Consider the following 17,985-nt stretch of genomic DNA (forward strand, 5'->3'; position numbering starts at 1 on the left):
TCATAGGTAACTGCGTGAGAAAGGGAGATGAATCTAACATGTTGCCTCCATATGACGTGTCGTCCATGTCAACACATGGTAGCATGTCATATTTAGGGTTTGTTTGGCACAGCTCAACTTCACTAGTAAAGCTGTTTTTTTTAGAAAATAGCTTCATGAGTGACTTTCTAGATGAAGCTGAGCTGTTTTGAAAAAAGTGTTTGGCAAAATAGCTTCACCAACTACTTCATGCATAGTTGAGAGAGGGAAATGAGGGAGAAGCTGCAATGAGCTACCTTTTTCCAGCTTCATCCAACTTATGTCTTTGTGAGAGGAGAGGAAAAACAGCTTCACCCATGAAGCTGTTTTGGAAATAAGTGTTTGGCATAAAAAACAGCTCACAACAGCTCATGAAGCTGTTGTGAGCTGTACCAAACAGACCCTTATATACATTGTCTTTGGAGCATCTCATAACATGTGTACTTACTTACCCATAATGGCCAACAGATCAGATGAGCATGTCACAAGTGGGGAGCACTTATTAGTGTACTACGTACTAGTCCATATCCCAGTTAAGCTGCTATCAGACCGCCTATAGGACAAGCAGCACACCGCAGTGATGCTACTTTCAATTTGACTTGGAATGATGACAGAGTATATACATTTATATACATTGGCGTAATAATCATGGAAGAAGCTTGGGATATGCATATGAATGAACACCATAGATCACTTACTTTTGGAATTTTTATAAGTATATTTATGGGGTGTTTAGTTCCCTATAGAATCCAAAATGCAAAATGCTAACTACTTTGGAGTGATAAAATGCAAAATGCTAAAATTTTCAGGGTCATGTTTAGTTCTATAAAAAAATATAGAATTTATTGCCTTCATGAGAGCCTTTTGAGGCTCTTTTTGAGTTTTTTTGGGTTTCTTGAGGCCAAAATCCAAAACAGAGAATAACTACATTTTTGCCAAAGTTTTTGCATAGTGTTTAGTTTTATTTTACAAAATAATGATAGACCCAAACCCAAATTTGTTTAGGAAAAAAGAAAACTAAACACCCACATATTTTTACATATGGCACAATAATACAGAACACGCATGTAGTAGTGGTGCACTCAAGGTATACATGGAGCCCTCGCATGCATGCACTAGTGATGCACGTCCAGCTAGCTAGCCACCAGACCCAGATGATGACGATTGATGATGATGCACGGCCCGCCAAGGCAATACCAATCCATTTGACGGAATGCCACGTTGGTGCACACACGCCTCCCTGTCATCCCTCGCTTTTGGCCTTTGAGACGAAACGGACGATATCGCCGTTGCGGACACAGACAAGGCATGCCTTCAGTCTTCACTGTCATCAATCTTGAGGCTGCTTTCTTTGGTTTCTCTACTCATCATTGTGTGGTTTTACCAAGCAAGAGAGAGCGAGCTAGAGCAAGCTTTTTGCTTACTTCGGTGCTTTATATATCTATAATAACATGGGGCTTGTGTGGAAAGTTTTTTCTGGAGAGAGCCAAATTGACTGACCTTAGAGCACCTCCAGTGTGTTGAAAAAGCGAACCGTGGGTGAACCATCGACACTCCAATGTGCGAACCATAATTGTCAGTCTTCAAATCGACTACTCCAGACGGTTCAGATCAAAAGGAATAAAATAAGCGGCTGCACGTACATGCAAGCTACGGACGCATCCTGGAGATTAGAAGAGAACTACTTTTGGGTTTGTTTATTGTCATGCATGTCAGACTCATCGATTTAGGCCTTATTTAGTTCACCTCCAAAACCAAAAAGTTTTCAAGATTTCCCATCACATCGAATCTTACGGCACATATATAAAGCATTAAATATAGACGAAAACAAAAACTAATTACACAGTTTGACTGTAAATCACGAGATGAATCTTTTCATCTTAGTTAATCCATAATTGGATAATATTTGCCACAAACAAACGAAAGTGCTACAGTGGCCGAAAACTTTTTATTTCGCGAACTAAACAAGGCCTTAGCACTAGAGCGGTCGAACTTCTATCCACCGAATCCAAGTGTGTCAGTTCGGTTCGATCTCCATACTGGAGGTGCCCTTACGGGGGTGAGGGTCTCGATACTTGTGCCAACCAAGCCAGATGGGCCTAGATTTTCAAACATGGGTATTCAAAATTGTGAAAGTAATCCATATTTTTTGACAATAAAAGATCCAATAGAACGAACCTAGAAATTTACAGGTATGTAACACTAAAATTTTCACAAGCAAACCAATGAAATTTATTCAGCGATTTGGTAAGCAATATAGTAAAATTTGTTCTACGAACCACAAATATATGATTTTACTGTCGCCGCCTCGTGCCACCGTATCCTGCCACTGCTATAGAGTCCGTTGTTTTGCCACCGCCGTCGGAGGCGCTTGAGGAGCACAGTAGACTTGCGTAGTTGCAGTGCGCTCGTGTGCTACTTTTTTTTCTTTTTCTTTTTTTTAGAACTAGGTGAATTTTCCGCGTGTTGCTATGAGTTTTTCTTAAAAATAAATCATTATATACATAATATTACTATATGATATTCAGTTTATTATATACGCATACATATGAATTTGACTTACATATATGTTATTGTATTAGATCTAGTAAAAAATTACTAAGCTAACTAGTATATTGCCCGTGCTAACGCTACGGTGGCATTGTAGGCGATGCAAATTAACAACCAAACGCGTAAAATAGATTGAAAATTCACCCAAAGGAGATATATAAACTTACATAATCAAGCTTATATTGTTGATTACAACATGGATTAACTTAATGCGATATATAGTGTGTTTCTCTCCCTGTTGAACCTAAAACCAAAAGATATCCTGTAATTTTGCAGAACGCACCTACCAAATTTGATTCTAGATATGACACTGCATCCTATCTCTTTGCTACTATCAGTGCCAATGCAGTATTATTTTTGCAAAAGGAAATGATTTGTTCATTTGTTATATTGATCATCCTGTATCAAACACCAGTATCTAAGCACTTGAGGATCCTTCTGCAGTTAGCATGTACTGGTTTTCAACCTGAAGAGTGTCCAGCACTCAGCACTGTAAAAGTGAACTCACAATATAAATAGATCATGTGATTCATTATACTACTGATATTTATCAAGTGATGCAGATCTTACCTAGCATCAAGGGAGCCAAATCAATACGCTTATGTTACGGGATATGTGCTATACACTTCTAATCAGATCAGATCCTAACACTTAGGGTATGGGTGCTCTCGGTTTTGCAGGGATGCAGGAGAAGGGATGGGCATATATGCATATACCTGGTAGGTGCTCATCGCCTGCTCTCCACCACCGCCGGATGGGATCCTAGGCTGGGCACGGTCGCCAGCCGGACAGTGGAAACCCCACCATGGTGGTCTACAGAGAGGAGAGGAAGGGTCGAGCCACAGCTGCACGCCGGCCTTGCCCTCGCCCACATCCCCGCACTGGTGCTCCGCACGGAGCACGCCGCACACCGACCTTCAATCCTTCATTCTCGCCCGCTGGTGCTAGTGGTGGCTGCTCTCGGCGCCGTTCAGGTTCTCCGGCTCCTCCAGCTAGGCGAGGGCCAAATCGGAGCCCCGCCCACAGCACGGCAGCACAGCAGGAAGGGGCCACGATGGTGGGGATGGCAGTCGCGACGGCGACGGCGAGAATGGCGCCCCCATGCCACGCTCTCCGTCCCGGCTTCGAGCGTGAGCGGCAACGAGCCCCTAGCGGCGGCCCGGCATGGATCCTTTGCGTCCCGCTGTCTTCCTTGCCACGTGCGTGAGAGGGAAGAGACACGGTTGTGCGACGGGATCAATCTCTTCTTTGCTCCAAATTAAATCCTCGATTGGGGAGGGGCGGAGGGCGCCGCCGCCGCCGCCCCACGCGCGCCGAGCCCCGCGGCTGGGAGCCGCAGCCGCCCCTGCGCCGCGCCGGATGCGCCCCGCCGACCCACGCAACGAGCCCCCGAGTACCTGCTGCCCCCTGCGCCGTGCACTGCCGACGCCGCCGCCGGCGGATGCGCCACGACGCCCAGCACCTGGAGGACCTGCCGCCGCGTATCGCCGCGCGCGCCGACGACAGTCAGGGCGAGCGAGGCGTGGACCGCAACGGGGGCCACGGCCGCGTTCCCGGTCGCCGAGGCAGCGAAGACGCGCCCCGCGAGCGGCAGGCAGACCTGGAGGACCTGCCGCCGCGTATCGCCGCGCGCGCCGGCGACAGTCAGGGCGAGCGAGGCGTGGACCGCAACGGGGGCCACGGCCGCGTTCCCGATCGCCGAGGCAGCGAAGACGCGCCCCGCGAGCGGCAGGCAGAAGGTGCGCTGCGCGGCCGCGAGCGCATCCCCCCACTCTACGCGGTCGCGCTGCGCTGCCCTTGCTGCGCCATGAGTTGCCGCTGCCAGAAATTCAATTGGAGTAGGAATCGAACCTGGGTGGTGCGGGGAGGAGCAGGACTCGTTAGTAGGGAGGACTCAGTAGAGTTGGAAGCGGCTTCTAACATTTTAATCTCAGACGTTGGATTCCTAGTTGGTGTGTTCTGGGCCGTTGATCTTGAAGAAGGGCGGTGACTTGAAGAAGATTTCAATTATAGTAGAGATAGAACAAAAACTAATATTTAGTTATATTATAGAGGAATTAATTGGTATGAAACAAATAGTGTGTACACAACTTGTATGTTAGTAGATTAAAGATTTAAAGTATTTCACATGATATAGATGACGTGGTCATTTTTTGTAATCACTATGGGATGACATTGACTTAGTGGGGAATGATATGGACACCTTGCATGAAGAGATAGAATATTTAGTGGGTCACTTAGTGGGAATGATATGGACACCTTGCATGAAGAGAGAATTTATCTAGTGGGGTTTAGTTTTATAAGAGTTATAGATCACACCCTTGTGCTACATGGTGGCAGGCCGCTGGGCCTTGTTGGGCCATCGCGGGGGTGGAAAAGTAGCATGAAAATACAGATGGGCCGTTGCCCGGCACGTGGGCTGCTATCCTCTGCGTTTCTGCTTCCGCTTGGGCTGCTTGAATCGTCGGCAAGGAGTTTGGGCCGAGACGTCCCATCGCCGGGTCCGTCAAGCACTCAAGCCCACGGCGCACGCGCGGGGGCGTCGGGCCGGGCCTCTGCCTCTGCCTCTCCGCGCCCCTGGTTTCCCTACCAGTACTAGCAGCACCCGCCGCAACGCCGAGAAGACGCGAGAGGAAGGGAGGTGCGCCACCGGAAGCGGAAACCTCAGGAACCATCGACCAAACCCCGTCGATCCGGTTGCGGCGCGGCGCGGCGTGCTAGATAGCTACCGACGATGGTGGTGGAGGAGATCACCGAGGGCGTGAAGAACCTCGCCGTCGCCGGAGATGCGGCGGCGGCCTCAGGCGGAGAGGGGCAGAGGAGGGGCGGCGGCGGCAGCAGCAACCGCATCCAGGTGTCTAACACCAAGAAGCCCCTCTTCTTTTACGTCAACCTCGCCAAGGTACGGTTGCCCCTTTCTCCCCCTACGCGCCGCCTCCTTCCGTGACATTCCTACCCACCCGCTTCTGGTTCCTGACTGATTTGGTTGCTTCGCCTCCGTGCAGAGGTATATGCAACAGCACGGCGATGTTGAGCTATCCGCTCTTGGAATGGGTGCGTCCCTGTAACAATCCTTCGCCCTTATTTCTGATTTATTTGTTTATTTATGTATTAGATTAAATTAGATGTGGAGTTAAATTTAGGCATGGTCGCTTGTCATTCATGTAATGCCTCTTCTCCGCGAATTTGGTCTATTATTAAGTATATGCCGACATAATATGATGTGCAAGATGCAAAATGGGCGTGTGGTTGTTTTCTCTATGTTTCTAAATGTTGGATCTGTGTTAGTTATTGCTAAAACCCTAACTTATGTGGCAGTTAGGGTCCCTTTTCTAGGGCTTATAAAAGGGCTCTGGCTTCTCAAACCCTACCAAACGGGGTAAAAAAAAAGCTTCTCTTCTGAATCCACTAAGGAGCTGGAGCCAAAAATACTTTCTGAAGCCGTTTTGTCAAATATTTTTGACAAAGTGCTTTGGCTCTACCAGAGAAGCTACACCACAAGAGGAGCTAAATCTGAAACGAGTATAGGAGGACCTGGAGCTCTACCAGACTGGCCCTTAGTATTCCCAGCTGGCATTTGCCTTGTAACATGCAGAGGACAGCTTAGAATTCAGTCATGCAACTTGCCAAATTTGTTGTATGAAAAAGAAAACCTTGCCAAGTTTGAGTCAGAAGTGATATGCGATGCACTGTTATTAGATGGCCATCATGCTCTGGCTGATCACAAGCAGACAGACACCTCCACTTAAAAATTGCCTGTGTCTGGCGATATCGTTGTTTGCTTGATAACCATGGTTTTCAAGGCATCGCCTAGGCGTATAGGCACTTAAAAATTGACGGGCATCCCTGTTGCCTAACTAAAAGTCAGCAAAAGACGGGGAGCAAGGGGGAGGAAAGGAACGGAAACCAACCAACAAGACCCAGCAGCTGCCGCTGCTGTCATTCCTGATAGCTCCGGTGCCGGTGGTCAGCCAGCAACTTGCTCTTGTCAACTGAGGCACGATAGACCTAGACCTGAGCGGAAGCTCAGTTGATCGGAGAGCGCGCAGCTCACGAGTGCCCAAGAAGCAGTGGGGAGGAGGAGCGGAGGAGATGCAGGCAGCAAACGGAGATGGGAAACGAGCGGCGATGCTGAGAGAAGACGAGTGGCGGCGGTGAATGAATCAGGGAGGGAGAGCAACCCTATAGGCAAGTCAGGGGATGGTTATATAGGGTGGCTAGTGGGCTGGGCCAGCTCCTCACGTCTCCTGCCCCTTCTCTTTTTTCTTTTCCTTTTCTTCCTCCATGCTGCTCTCTTGCTGTTTCTCAGATTGGTACATGTCGCCTTGTGAATGCCTAGGCATTGCTTAGGCGATTAGAAGGTGGTCTATCACCATGCCTCGCCTTATCACCTTGAGAACAATGTTGTGTGTATTCGAAGTGTTCATTAGAGATGCAGAAAAAGAAAACATAACCATCTGTTGCAAAACCTAACCAGTCTTATTACGGAAAGTTCGCTTGCATTTTAAGTAGATTCCTGCTGGTCGTGTTGTTAGATCAGCTCCAAGAGTGATCATAAATTTGGACCCCTATTTTCTCGTGTAGACTAAACATTTTTCCCTTCTAAATCTTTCACTTCAATAGCAGTTCCCCTATATCTAAACCCCCTAAATTTTCAACACGCCACATAAGCAATATGGACCTACGATTTTCATTAATCTTGCTTCCCTCTAGCATCGATCACTGGATGCGATCATCTAGATGCGGGAAGGAACAGCCAGCAGAACAGAAGTGGTGTAGGGCGGACAGGCAGTGCTGGATGGAAGGCATGTGCAGGGCGGGCTGCGCTTGGTGGCTTATGTGAGAGGGCTACACAGTGACGATTTTCTACAATAGAGGATGCTGGGATTTGGCGGGTAGGAGCCTTGTCTGGGTAAAAACGGTGTGAAAACCCAAACACAGGGAGGCTGACTACCCTATATTTGAGGGTAGGATAGGTTATTTAGGATGCAACTAAACATAGGAGTTGATTTAGGGTGGCTGTTGAATGGTTATCCTTAAATTTAAGTTTAGGAGTTTGGATAGGGGTACAGGGTACACTTGGAGATGCTCTTAGTCATTGTATTTTGATATTTTTCTTATTGGACTGGATACATAACTTAAGCCTCAGTTGGCATCTCTATATGTGATTTATTTGCTGCATCAATGCTTCTTTTTCTTCTTTAAAACATAGACAAGCTTTCCATTTCAAAATTTCTGCATCAATGTACTGTTTGAGGCACCACTAAGGCACTAACCAAGTTGATTATTCTGTTTCCAGCCATAGCGACAGTTGTGACCGTGGCAGAAATTCTGAAGAACAATGGATTTGCTGTTGAAAAGAGTGAGACCTTGGCCCTCCTTGTCTTGTACACAGATTATGCCTCATCTATATTAGGGCTCACATGATTCATATATTTGCCATTCTGAATCTTCCTTCTGTGTCTTCACCTACATAGAGATTAGGACATCTACTGTTGAAATAAACGACGAATCAAGAGGGCGTCCATTCCAAAAGGCCAAGGTCAGAGAAGACTATACCCTTAATTCAGTACTTACTATTGAGAGTTGTTTGTTGTGTTTGTCAATTTGGTCATTCTATCTTCAACCATATGTAATTCTTCTTTTCCTGAGAGTTGAACTGACATAAACCTCAACTCTGTCAGATTGAGATAATCTTGGGAAAGAGTGATAAATTTGATGAGTTGATGGCCGCTGCTGCGGAAGAGAGGGGAGAAGTGGAAGATGGTGAAGAGCAGGCTTGAAAACAGTACCGACGACAAGCGACTTTTGTTGTGCTCTGTTAATGTTGTTTAATTTAATACCGTGTGCATGACTCATGAGAGATGGCATGCGTTCTTGCTCAACTACATCACCATGGCAGTGTCTGCAAATTCATGGATTGATGGATGGATGTTGGTTGTTTGTTAACATTTTGGACATCTAGTTCATTTGTTTCTTTGGCTATGTATGTTTTCCCAGTCCAACGTTCTCCTTACAAAATATCTTCATTCTGCAAAGACTGAAGATTTATGCATATATTGGGATCATTTGTCTAAATCCCTCGTGTGATGCCAAAAAGAAAAAGGTCAATTTAGGACCCCAAAGAATTCCAGACGGAACTGCTCAAATTCTCATGTTCCACGGATCTTTTCTGCGCCAATTTTGAGCTGCTTGGGACTTGTGTGCGCCACGTCGAAGCCCAATGCGCCCCAGTTCGTGTGGTGCTCGTGATCACCACCAGTTCACTTCACCCCCTCCCCTCTCCGGGAGTCTAGACACCTGTAGCCCTGTAGGCTAGCGCATTTTTCTGAACCTCGGCGCTTCGCAGCCGAGTGGAGGCGAGGACGATGGCAGTCGCCGGGCAGTGCTCCTCCTGCTACTATACGTCACCCACCCTGCAGCTGCAGCTCCAGCTCCACCGACGGCACGGCCACCTGCCGCAGCAGCCCCAAGCCGCACGAAGAGCGCGGTGGCCGAGGTTGCAGGTGGCCGCAGCTGCCGGCGGCGGGTCCATCAAGGCGGCCACGGACGCCGAGTTCTTCCAGCCTTCCGACACCAGGCCCATCATGCTCTTCGACGGTACCCACCCAAGACCTTGCTCCCTTCCCCCTCGCGTCTTCGGAAATCTCCTAATCTGCCAACTGCCGTGCTCTCTGTATGCAGGCGTCTGCAACCTCTGCAACGGGGGCGTCCGGTTCGTGCGGGAGCACGACCCCAACAGGTATACTCGCCCTGCTCAATTCTCACTTTCTCAGTCACGGCAACAGCAATTCAGTCGCTGATAGGTTCTTGTGATGTGTTTGCGATTCCAACGAACAGGAGCATCAGGTACATACCGCTGCAGAGCGAGTCCGGGAGGAAGCTCCTGCAGAGGTCAGGGAGGTCCCCTGACGACATCTCCAGTGTTGTTCTCGTCGAGAAAGACAGGTGGCCAACCATAAGCTTCCTCCAAGAGTTGTAGATTCCTACTGATTGCTAGTTTATGTATGATGATGAAATGTTAATCTTATCGTGATTTTTGCAGGTCATTCATCAAGTCTGAAGCAGTGCTGAGGATAATGGAGTACCTCAACCTGCCCTTCCCGCAGCTCGCCATCTTCCTCAACTTTATCCCTCTGTAAGCTCCCTCCTCTGCTGTTCAGCTTAATTTGTGCATTTTATGTTTCGCGCTACAAATTAATCAATTCTACAACAAAAATGTGATTCCTTCCTACTGATTCTGTTGCAATAACTAGGTTCTTGAGGGACTTCGCCTACGATAATGTCGCAAACAACAGGTACGCCATGTTTGGCCGCTCCGAAACAGAAGCATGTGAGATACTGTAACTGCTGCCCTGAGATCTCCATACTTAGCTTATATGATTAGATATCAATAATTTGCATACACGATGTAACATGAACATCTATGGTTGCGTAGTTTTAGTCATCTAAACACACCAAAAAAAATTCCTATAATCCTTGTAAGTGATGGAAATGAAGAGCATACTAGCTACAAACTCTCTGAAAACTGTATTGTTGGTATCACCATGCCCTCAGTTGTTCCATGTGCATTCAGAATAGTAGCATTTGTTGGGGTAGTATGGTTCACCCAAGAAAGGTTAACGTTACTGAGATAGATGCCATGACAATGAACACTTTGGCTGCATAATAATTTGATGGCTTCTTGCTCGGATGATGTCCCTTGGATGTCAATAAATTTTGCATCACTTATTGCCACGCCTCCAGGCTACAAAGACAGTAAAGTGCAGATACATTTCAACCTTTGTTTTAGTCTTTTAGACAACAAATCTGAGTGATAAGCATGGCAATGTTTTTAGTATGACTCACCTTTGTAGGACAATTTCCTTGCGGGCAGTAGAACTGGTCGATGACAATAGGATACTGAACTTCTGTCATGTTGAGGCTCGCAAAAAGGAATCCTTTTGCATATCCCTTCCCTCCCTGCATGCATAGCTTCATACATTAGAGGGCATAGCTTTGGCATGGCCTATGGTTTGCAGCGGGCGTATCCACAGAGTGTATGCAATGCAGCCTCATTACAAGTTTATTAACATTGAGTCTTAATTACCTGCCAGGATTTTATCCTTACACCATTCATAGTTCCAACAAAGCTGCAATTAGTTATTACAATTTGTTCCACCTTCGCTCTCTCTGATTTTCCGAGGCTTCCCACACTACATAAGATCAGAAGTTGAGCTCAGTACATATATTACTAGAGAATAAGATGTTCAGTAATTAGTAGATGCTCTACTAGTGTATACGCATTCTTACCTGATACCATGACCAGGCCCGCATGTGCTGTGAGTAACGGTAATATTTTTTGTGTGTGATAGGATTGATACACAGTCATCACCTGCGTTTTCCAAATGTCGCACATTATTCATTTGTTTGAGTGTTTATTATCAGTTCAGTTACATATATTGCAATGGTGTACTTGTACACAAAGAAAGTGTTTCTTTACCGCTTTGGATAGAACAGTTGGAGATGGTGGTGCTGTTCGATGATGCCACAGTAATGCCGTCTGTATTAGGGCTATCAGCTGGCGCAGTGATGGAGACACCGTCAATGAGCGCCTGGTTGCACTGGAACAAGGTCATGTGCTTGTCTGCACTATTCTTCAGCCGTATATTTCTGACCCATAGATCATTGCACAAGGAGAAGGCCAGCAACTGATTCACATGAACACAACATGAGTACCACACTTACATTTGTCTGCCTGACTAGCTAGTTTGAGACTGAATTAAAGGGTAAAATTGTGTCTACTTACAATAGGCCGGGTGTGGCATCTCTGTGAAAATGAGGAACAAATCATATTATACTTAAGGATCAGAGAAAAAAAAATGCAAGTCTTATATGATGAAGCAGAAGCCTACCTTGTTGTTATAGCAATCCCACCAGATGGCACCCCGGCCATCGATCTCGCCCTTCCCATCCAAGGTCAAGTTGTCGACGCCATGGATGGTCAGGAGGTTGGTTTGTTCAGTAGTCCAAATGTGGTTTGGTGCTACAATATTGCCGTCCAGCTGCAGATTACAAGTTAAGCTAGCTGCTGTGCTTCTTGTTTGCTGTTTGCAAAACATATGGATGCAGCCTGATCCAGCAGACCAGCACTGTGGACCAGACCAATACGCTAGAAAATATATATGTAAATGCAAAGAAAAAACGACGCCACTGATCCAGCAGGCCAGCACTGTGTTGTTTCGCATGCCTCGCGAATTTGCGAGTCAGGATTCAAAGGGCAGCACCGCTTACCCTAGCCGCTCAATCACCGAATCGTTGTAATGCTGTCTTGTCGAAACTTCAAACAAAATCGACATACGTCTGCATGCAAATGGCCTGACGCCAAGACCAAAAGATTTAGGTCTTGTTTAGTTATCCTTGCTAAATTTTATCAAGCTAAAATTATTTTAGCTACTCTTGAGTGACTAGTAGGACTAAACTATTTTAGCTCTTTTAAATCACTGTGTTTGGAAGTTTAACTACTAAAATAACTAAAGTTTAGGTAGCTAAAATTTAGCAAGGGGACCAAACAGATCATCTTCTTTTTCTAAAAGAAAAAGACTTACACCTGACGCCAAGGCCAAGTATTTAATTTTCTTTTTCCTAAAAAAACTTGCGTACTTGAACTAAATATCGTTTTTAGTTATTATTTTTGCGTATCAAGAGACCAGCGAGATCGTTGGATCAGAGAATTTGCTTGAAGTGGACGATGATAGATAATAGTGCTATAAAAAAACTTACCTATGAGCAGATAAGTAGTACCACGTTGGAAATATTTATATTACATTTTGTAGAAGTTCCTAACATGATATTCAAATTCAGGACTTATTATGCTTTTTATTAGTGTATGTATAATCAACTATGTTGCAAATTTAAACATATTTACCGAATTGGTATATGGCTCACTAAATTGCAAATGAAATTTTTTTTATGCGGCATACCATCACATAAAATCCTAGATCCGGCAGGGTGGCAATCTTAATTGGGATGGTTGTTACCTGTATGGTGATTGGTGACTTGCACGGGCCCTGAAATGTGACCTCACTCAACAAGAACGTCCTTCTTCCTGGGATGACCATGATTGGCCTGGCCTGATCGCTGCACGCCGCTTGCCATGTCGCCAAGAAAGCCTTTTGGCAGCAAAGATAGAGAAGGAAATCAGAAATACAAGAAGCAATGCAAATTTTGGCGTTATTGCGACCTTCAAAAAAAAAATTTTGGCGTTGTGCTGCTGCTACCTGTGAATCATCTGTCTTGCCATCCGCAGCCGCATGGAACCTGACGACGTTGTATTTCTGTTGGTGGCACTGTGCCGAACGAATGGCCCATACAAGTACAAGCAACATGATGAAGGCATGCCTTACTGCAGTCCTTTTCAAGGCGAGGATCTATCAGGAGGAAAGAACGAAAGAAAAAAAATCATAAATAAATAAATAAAAACATCGAGCTGATAGACTATGGCAGAACGACACTCGCCATGGTTAAGTTGAGGTGCCACTGACGCAAGAAGTGAAGGAATGCACGCAATGGTGAGAGCCTATTCCAATTCATCAGAGTATATAGCACAACTACGATTGCATTTACAAGGAATGTGTTTAATACTCTGGTATCCAACAAAAGAAGGCAACTAATTAGGCTAATTAGACCGAGCTTACCATGTGAAATCGTTGTTGGATTGGCAACAGTGTCATGGACCCAATGTGATAGATACTCCAACACTTTCCCTTATAAAAATACTCCAACACCCTCATCACATCACATCACATAGTAACAAATCACTTGGTTATGATGATGCTGCCCTAATGAGAGGTGAACGAAAATGCAGATTAGATTGGTTTTATTTGTTGCTATATATATAAGTGCTATATAGAAAATCCGATCAGGAGTTCAGGACTCTTACAATCACATCAGGAGTTCGGTACTTTTTTTTGTATAACAATAACAAATAAACGAAAAAAAGGAAACTACTAGTAGCAACGACGCAAATGAATAATTATCACAAACAAACGCGCCGTGGTGCCCCAGCAATCATCGCCATCACAATTCACACCGCCACGAGTGGCGCCGCTGTGCTCCCGCGCCCACCGCCACCGCATGGAGAGGGCAAATAAACCCGTGAACCCGGCCGGCGGCGTCCGTCCGTCACAGCGCCTGCGCCGCGGCACCAGGCTCGGACGAGGTGCCCGCTCCGGCTCCGGCGCCGGCGGCGACGCAGCGGTCGAAGCCGTACCAGACGCCGTCGGGGAGCGGGTCGCCGTAGTAGAAGGTGGAGGGCGTGGCCGACGTCGCGGGCTCGTACACCCTGACCCACTCGGGCGTCCACCCGGCGCGGCCCGACCGGCGGAGGTAGAGGTAGCAGACGCCGTAGCCGCAGGGGCCGGACACCCGGAACGTGTCCGTGGCGCAGCGCTCGAAGCCGTACCGCGGCGTCAGCCGCGCCGCGTATACCTCGTTGCGGTACGCGTCACCGAACGCGAGGCTCACCGCGTCCGCGGAGCTCCGCGGGGACGAGCAGCTCGTCTTGATCTGCACCGTGTACGTGCACGCGCGCCGCGCCACGGCGGCGGCGGCATCGTCGGGCTCGGACGCCTCGCCTGCCGCCGCCGTAGCTGCTTCCCGCGGGAGCGGATGGGACGAGGCGGGGAGGGAGAGGTAGAGGACGGCGAGCGCCAGCAAGGCGACGCGCTGCGGTGGTACGGTGCTGGAGGCCATGGGCAGTTGACCGAATTGCGAGCGAGGCCGGACTGGGCAAGCGGAGAGGGAGACGGAGAGAAAGATGGTGGTTGGTTGCTCACTACTTGCTCTTGCTCCAGATTTTCAACTCTCCAAGTGAGCAGCAGCTCAAGCCTCAAGGTGAGCAGCGTGGAGATGCCATGTCACCCGATCTCATGCTCTTTTTTGGGCCTTGTTTAGTTCACTCTGAAAACCAAAAAATTTTCAAGATTTCCTGTTACATCAAATTTTGTGGCACATGCATGAAACATTAAATATAGACGAAAACAAAAACTAATTACACAGTTTAGCTGTAAATCACGAGACGAATCTTTTAATTCTAGTTAGTCCATGATTGGATAATATTTGTCACAAACAAACGAAAGTGCTACAGTATCGAAAACTTTTCACTTTTCGGAACTAAACAAGGCCCTGATCTGATCTGCCGGAGTAGTAGTAAAAACTTATTTAGCTGGCCCACCAGTCCGTGTCAAGACCACCAACTGCATTGATTATTTGTGATGCCTTGCCATGCCAATTTGCACAAGTGGTTCTCCATGATCCACGAGTTTCAGAGTCGTTTTCTTCATCGTGCATCAGTGGCAGTACGCCAGTGCCATTACAGGACGATGACGCTGCCACATTGGGCAGGCCAGTGCCAGAGTCTCCACGAGATTCTCGTGGTATATATAGATTATAATAACACGAAAAAACAAAATGAAAATTCGAGAGTCTTGTGGGACGGTGGGAGCTTAAAAATTTATAAGAACAAAAAACAAAACGAAATATAAAAATTAAGGGGCATTCCGAGAATTGAACTCGGGACCTCTCGCACCCTAAGCGAGAATCATACCACTAGACCAAATGCCCTTTGATGTTTAAGAGTTTCATGACATACAAAATATGTTCGATCTAATATGTCATTTTCTTTTTCCACTCATTACATTACACATTGCTGTCGGCTCCATTGACCAACCAAAGGAGGAGCCTCTCGCTCGCTGATCAGTTGACCCTGGAGCACCTCCTCCTGATCTCGCCCTGCCCGCCGGTCTTCACCCCGATGCTGCTCATCCTCACCATGGCCTTGGGGAGCTCGTACCCGAACCTGAGGCCGAAGAGTCCCCGAACATTGCCGGCGTACTTCTGCACCACGCCCTGCGTGGCGGCGTCGCTCCACAGCCGCTGGTCCGACTCCAGGACCGCGCCGCCGTCGCGGACGTTCTTGAAGAAGCTCACGTCGAACGCGCCAGGGCTACCCTGGTCCAGCGCCACCCGCCGCCCGGCCGGGTCGCCGCCGCTGGGCGGTGGGCACAGCGCCCGGAGCTGCGCCAGCGACGCCTGGCTGATGGTCGGGTCCGCGTTGCCCGTCGCCGTGAAGTTGTACAGCCGGTAGCTGAAGAACTGGCAATCGGTCTGCCCGATCGTGTGAGCGCCTACCAATGTGACGAGGTCGTGGTCTGTCAGTCCCTGGTCCGCGAACTTCTTCCTCTGAACGGATACAGGATCGGCAGGCGATGGCAAGGCGTTGGCGCCAGAAGCTGACGAGAGTCTCCCGTCTCTTCTCCCCAGCGGCACTGACCAGCTTGGCCCACCAGTCTTTTACATTACATTTACGGATTTGTTTACCCCAAGAAAAGACAGAAGAACAGTAAATTCATCATCAGTTCTCAGTAATAAAACAGTTAAAACAAACATGACATGACCTCAATCAGAATGTAAAAGACTCTGCTCTCGCTGAGTTAACATGGACTGACTCTCACCAGATCAACAGCGTCACGCGCGGCGAGAGCAAGGATATCAGCGCATGACACCACCCCAGGGCACACGGCTTCTAGCTGGGACTTGGCGTCATCTATCACCTCAAACCCCCTGAGCCCAAAATTCTGTGGTGCACTCCTTTCTGAAGATGATCCAGAGATCAAGACTGATGCGTCGCACCCCTGCAATGCAAAAGCCAGCAAAACAACTGTCATACTCAACTCAAACTATGCAGCCTGTAAATTTGTTCAGGCTAGTTTATATATGCAGCTTGAGACTTGAGTAAGAGTGACAGTGTATTTGCATCACCACAGGATGATGAAACACAAAGTGGTAGCTTAAAGAAGAGATGTATAACTAGCCTGAACAAAGCAGTCATGGAAGTGTAGCCTGAGCAAGCCTGGGGCGATGGTGGCATCCCTGTCGTAGTACTGCTCGACAGTCGACCTCACGATATCCTCGGCGTCAGGACAGTAGGAGTCGTAGAACCCGATCTGCAGTCCTTGACTACGAACAGAGGAACTTCTCAGCAGTATAACAGTGAACGAAAGCAGGAGAAGAGCTGCCATTTCTGGTGCTGCCATGGTCTGAGTATGTCTGACCAGTCCTTAGTTATCGTTAACAGCTCTAATTGTGGTGTGGCACGCAGCACTGTGATCTGATTGCTCGTTATATAGTGTCACTGAGCTTGTTCTGCCCTCTATCCTCCAATCACTAGAGCCATTCCATGATCGTAGTGGAGTAGCTAGTGGATCATGCACTACTGGAAGATGTGGTTTCCAGGTAGTATGTATATATGTATGTATGTATGGAGACCTGCATATTTTATGGCTCCCTCTCTTATCGTCAAATCGTGCGAGAACTAACTGCATTGTCAGCTGCATGTGCCAATTTCTTTCGCTGAAGCAGCACTAAATTTGGGAGAATTCATTGCAATATTTCAGATTAGTTTTTCACTTTTGTTAAAGGTCACGTGCCTGAAATTTAGGCTTACGTCAGGCGACGTGCTGACCGTGTGAATCTGAACAGGTTAGCACAGCCGCACGTTTTTAAAGTCCACTTCTCCTTAATCTCAAAAAAAAAAAGTCCACTTCTCCTTAATCTCAAAAAAAAAAAAGTCCACTTCTCCTATATTAAAAATTGTTATTATAATTGTATTTGTAGTTTTGTCTAACGGACTTGTATTTTTATCTAATGATGACAAATCCTATCTATCAATCGTCTGATTTGTTAAAATTGTATTTGTATTCTTGTGATTTGTTTCTAATTTATTAGTTGTGTTAACATATATCAAAATTTTGCATTTGTTTGACTATAAAAATATTTATAAATTACTAATTGTCTTTGTGCAACATATATTAGATTTTGTTGGGTCTGTGATTTTATCTAACGTTTTTTTATATTTTTTAATTCAAAAATTACAAATTATACCTATAGAAATTGCAATGAACTAAAACTACAATTTTCACATAAATACGTATGCGGTGTTAGCAAGTCAATATGCGATTTGTTACAGTGTTACAGTGTTCCATCGTAGCCTTGGAGAAGAGGATCTGTGGATTCTGCAGAGAGTGTTTCAAATTCGTAAGGGCAGGAACAGTAACATAAAACTGGGAAATTTCTGCTATTACAAGCCGTGGAAAACATGGGAACCGTAGCTGCTTTTTTTTTAGTGGAATGGACTGTAGCTGCTGGACTCCCTGCTGGAAATATTCCTGGCGAGTGGGCTTGGCATGCGTGGACTACTGGGCCTCCACCACAATTGTCATCTCGTGTTTCTAGCGGTGGCGCATGAGGAGATAGTTTTGCTTTAGTTGAGTTTATCCTCGGATATCTAATATGGATGCTCATAAATTAGCGAGAGGTTTCTTGTATGAGGTAGTTGGTAGACATAATCAATGGTGTGTGTATTTCTTATTCTCAAAC

The 17,985-nt window shown here is 46.7% G+C and overlaps 5 protein-coding genes and 1 non-coding gene across 7 annotated transcripts; 2 read left to right on the top strand and 4 right to left on the bottom strand.

The window, feature by feature from the left end:
• Positions 5,119 to 8,623, top strand: LOC8056544 (uncharacterized protein At2g34160). Its single transcript, XM_002455057.2, has 5 exons — positions 5,119 to 5,470; positions 5,574 to 5,622; positions 7,868 to 7,930; positions 8,046 to 8,110; positions 8,253 to 8,623. Exons 1-5 carry the CDS (start codon positions 5,303 to 5,305, stop codon positions 8,349 to 8,351), a joined length of 444 nt encoding a protein of 147 aa, XP_002455102.1. The 5' UTR covers positions 5,119 to 5,302; the 3' UTR covers positions 8,352 to 8,623.
• LOC8078477 (DCC family protein At1g52590, chloroplastic) lies at positions 8,766 to 10,258 on the top strand. The gene is made up of 5 exons (XM_002455058.2): positions 8,766 to 9,168; positions 9,253 to 9,310; positions 9,409 to 9,516; positions 9,614 to 9,706; positions 9,825 to 10,258. Exons 1-5 carry the CDS (start codon positions 8,937 to 8,939, stop codon positions 9,913 to 9,915), a joined length of 582 nt encoding a protein of 193 aa, XP_002455103.1. The 5' UTR covers positions 8,766 to 8,936; the 3' UTR covers positions 9,916 to 10,258.
• Positions 9,930 to 13,386, bottom strand: LOC8078478 (polygalacturonase). Of its 2 annotated transcripts, XM_021456478.1 has the most exons (11): positions 13,245 to 13,384; positions 13,066 to 13,157; positions 12,828 to 12,977; positions 12,588 to 12,719; positions 11,463 to 11,612; positions 11,357 to 11,377; positions 11,051 to 11,258; positions 10,861 to 10,942; positions 10,658 to 10,763; positions 10,417 to 10,530; positions 9,930 to 10,315 (listed from the first exon to the last, which is right to left on the bottom strand). In XM_021456478.1, the coding sequence occupies exons 2-11, from the start codon at positions 13,138 to 13,140 to the stop codon at positions 10,079 to 10,081; spliced, it is 1,275 nt and encodes a 424-aa protein (XP_021312153.1). In that variant the 5' UTR covers positions 13,141 to 13,157; positions 13,245 to 13,384; the 3' UTR covers positions 9,930 to 10,078. The 2 variants fall into 2 exon arrangements, with proteins under 2 accessions (XP_021312153.1, XP_002457261.2); XM_002457216.2 differs by lacking the exon at positions 13,066 to 13,157 and having other exon boundaries at positions 13,245 to 13,386.
• Positions 13,499 to 14,466, bottom strand: LOC8056545 (embryo-specific protein ATS3A). The gene has a single exon (XM_002457217.2). The coding sequence runs from the start codon at positions 14,299 to 14,301 to the stop codon at positions 13,732 to 13,734; it is 570 nt and encodes a 189-aa protein (XP_002457262.1). The 5' UTR covers positions 14,302 to 14,466; the 3' UTR covers positions 13,499 to 13,731.
• LOC8056546 (peroxidase 25) lies at positions 15,034 to 16,733 on the bottom strand. The gene is made up of 3 exons (XM_002457218.2): positions 16,422 to 16,733; positions 16,062 to 16,241; positions 15,034 to 15,897 (listed from the first exon to the last, which is right to left on the bottom strand). The coding sequence occupies exons 1-3, from the start codon at positions 16,641 to 16,643 to the stop codon at positions 15,304 to 15,306; spliced, it is 996 nt and encodes a 331-aa protein (XP_002457263.1). The 5' UTR covers positions 16,644 to 16,733; the 3' UTR covers positions 15,034 to 15,303.
• Positions 15,100 to 15,171, bottom strand: TRNAP-AGG. The gene has a single exon. It is a non-coding gene; the product is annotated as a tRNA-Pro (tRNA).

Source organism: Sorghum bicolor, chromosome 3 (genome assembly GCF_000003195.3).
Source record: "Sorghum bicolor cultivar BTx623 chromosome 3, Sorghum_bicolor_NCBIv3, whole genome shotgun sequence".
Classification (NCBI taxonomy): Eukaryota; Viridiplantae; Streptophyta; class Magnoliopsida; order Poales; family Poaceae; genus Sorghum; species Sorghum bicolor.

What these genes read in the sequence shown, in the direction of transcription:
- LOC8078478 (XM_002457216.2), bottom strand. Translation starts at nt 13,340, where the DNA reads ATGAGGGTGTTGGAGTATTTTTATAAGGGAAAGTGTTGGAGTATCTAT. An exon ending in GCAAGACAGATGATTCACAG is followed by an intron (nt 12,720 to 12,827) that starts GTAGCAGCAGCA and finishes TGCTGCCAAAAG; the next exon opens with GCTTTCTTGGCGACATGGCA. An exon ending in AGTCACCAATCACCATACAG is followed by an intron (nt 11,613 to 12,587) that starts GTAACAACCATC and finishes TGTAATCTGCAG; the next exon opens with CTGGACGGCAATATTGTAGC.
- LOC8056544 (XM_002455057.2), top strand. Translation starts at nt 5,303, where the DNA reads ATGGTGGTGGAGGAGATCACCGAGGGCGTGAAGAACCTCGCCGTCGCC. An exon ending in TTTACGTCAACCTCGCCAAG is followed by an intron (nt 5,471 to 5,573) that starts GTACGGTTGCCC and finishes GCCTCCGTGCAG; the next exon opens with AGGTATATGCAACAGCACGG. An exon ending in GTCCATTCCAAAAGGCCAAG is followed by an intron (nt 8,111 to 8,252) that starts GTCAGAGAAGAC and finishes CAACTCTGTCAG; the next exon opens with ATTGAGATAATCTTGGGAAA.
- LOC8078477 (XM_002455058.2), top strand. Translation starts at nt 8,937, where the DNA reads ATGGCAGTCGCCGGGCAGTGCTCCTCCTGCTACTATACGTCACCCACC. An exon ending in GCCCATCATGCTCTTCGACG is followed by an intron (nt 9,169 to 9,252) that starts GTACCCACCCAA and finishes CTCTGTATGCAG; the next exon opens with GCGTCTGCAACCTCTGCAAC. An exon ending in CGGGAGCACGACCCCAACAG is followed by an intron (nt 9,311 to 9,408) that starts GTATACTCGCCC and finishes TCCAACGAACAG; the next exon opens with GAGCATCAGGTACATACCGC.
- LOC8056545 (XM_002457217.2), bottom strand. Translation starts at nt 14,301, where the DNA reads ATGGCCTCCAGCACCGTACCACCGCAGCGCGTCGCCTTGCTGGCGCTC.
- LOC8056546 (XM_002457218.2), bottom strand. Translation starts at nt 16,643, where the DNA reads ATGGCAGCACCAGAAATGGCAGCTCTTCTCCTGCTTTCGTTCACTGTT. An exon ending in TCCATGACTGCTTTGTTCAG is followed by an intron (nt 16,242 to 16,421) that starts GCTAGTTATACA and finishes TTTGCATTGCAG; the next exon opens with GGGTGCGACGCATCAGTCTT. An exon ending in CGCGTGACGCTGTTGATCTG is followed by an intron (nt 15,898 to 16,061) that starts GTGAGAGTCAGT and finishes GTAATGTAAAAG; the next exon opens with ACTGGTGGGCCAAGCTGGTC.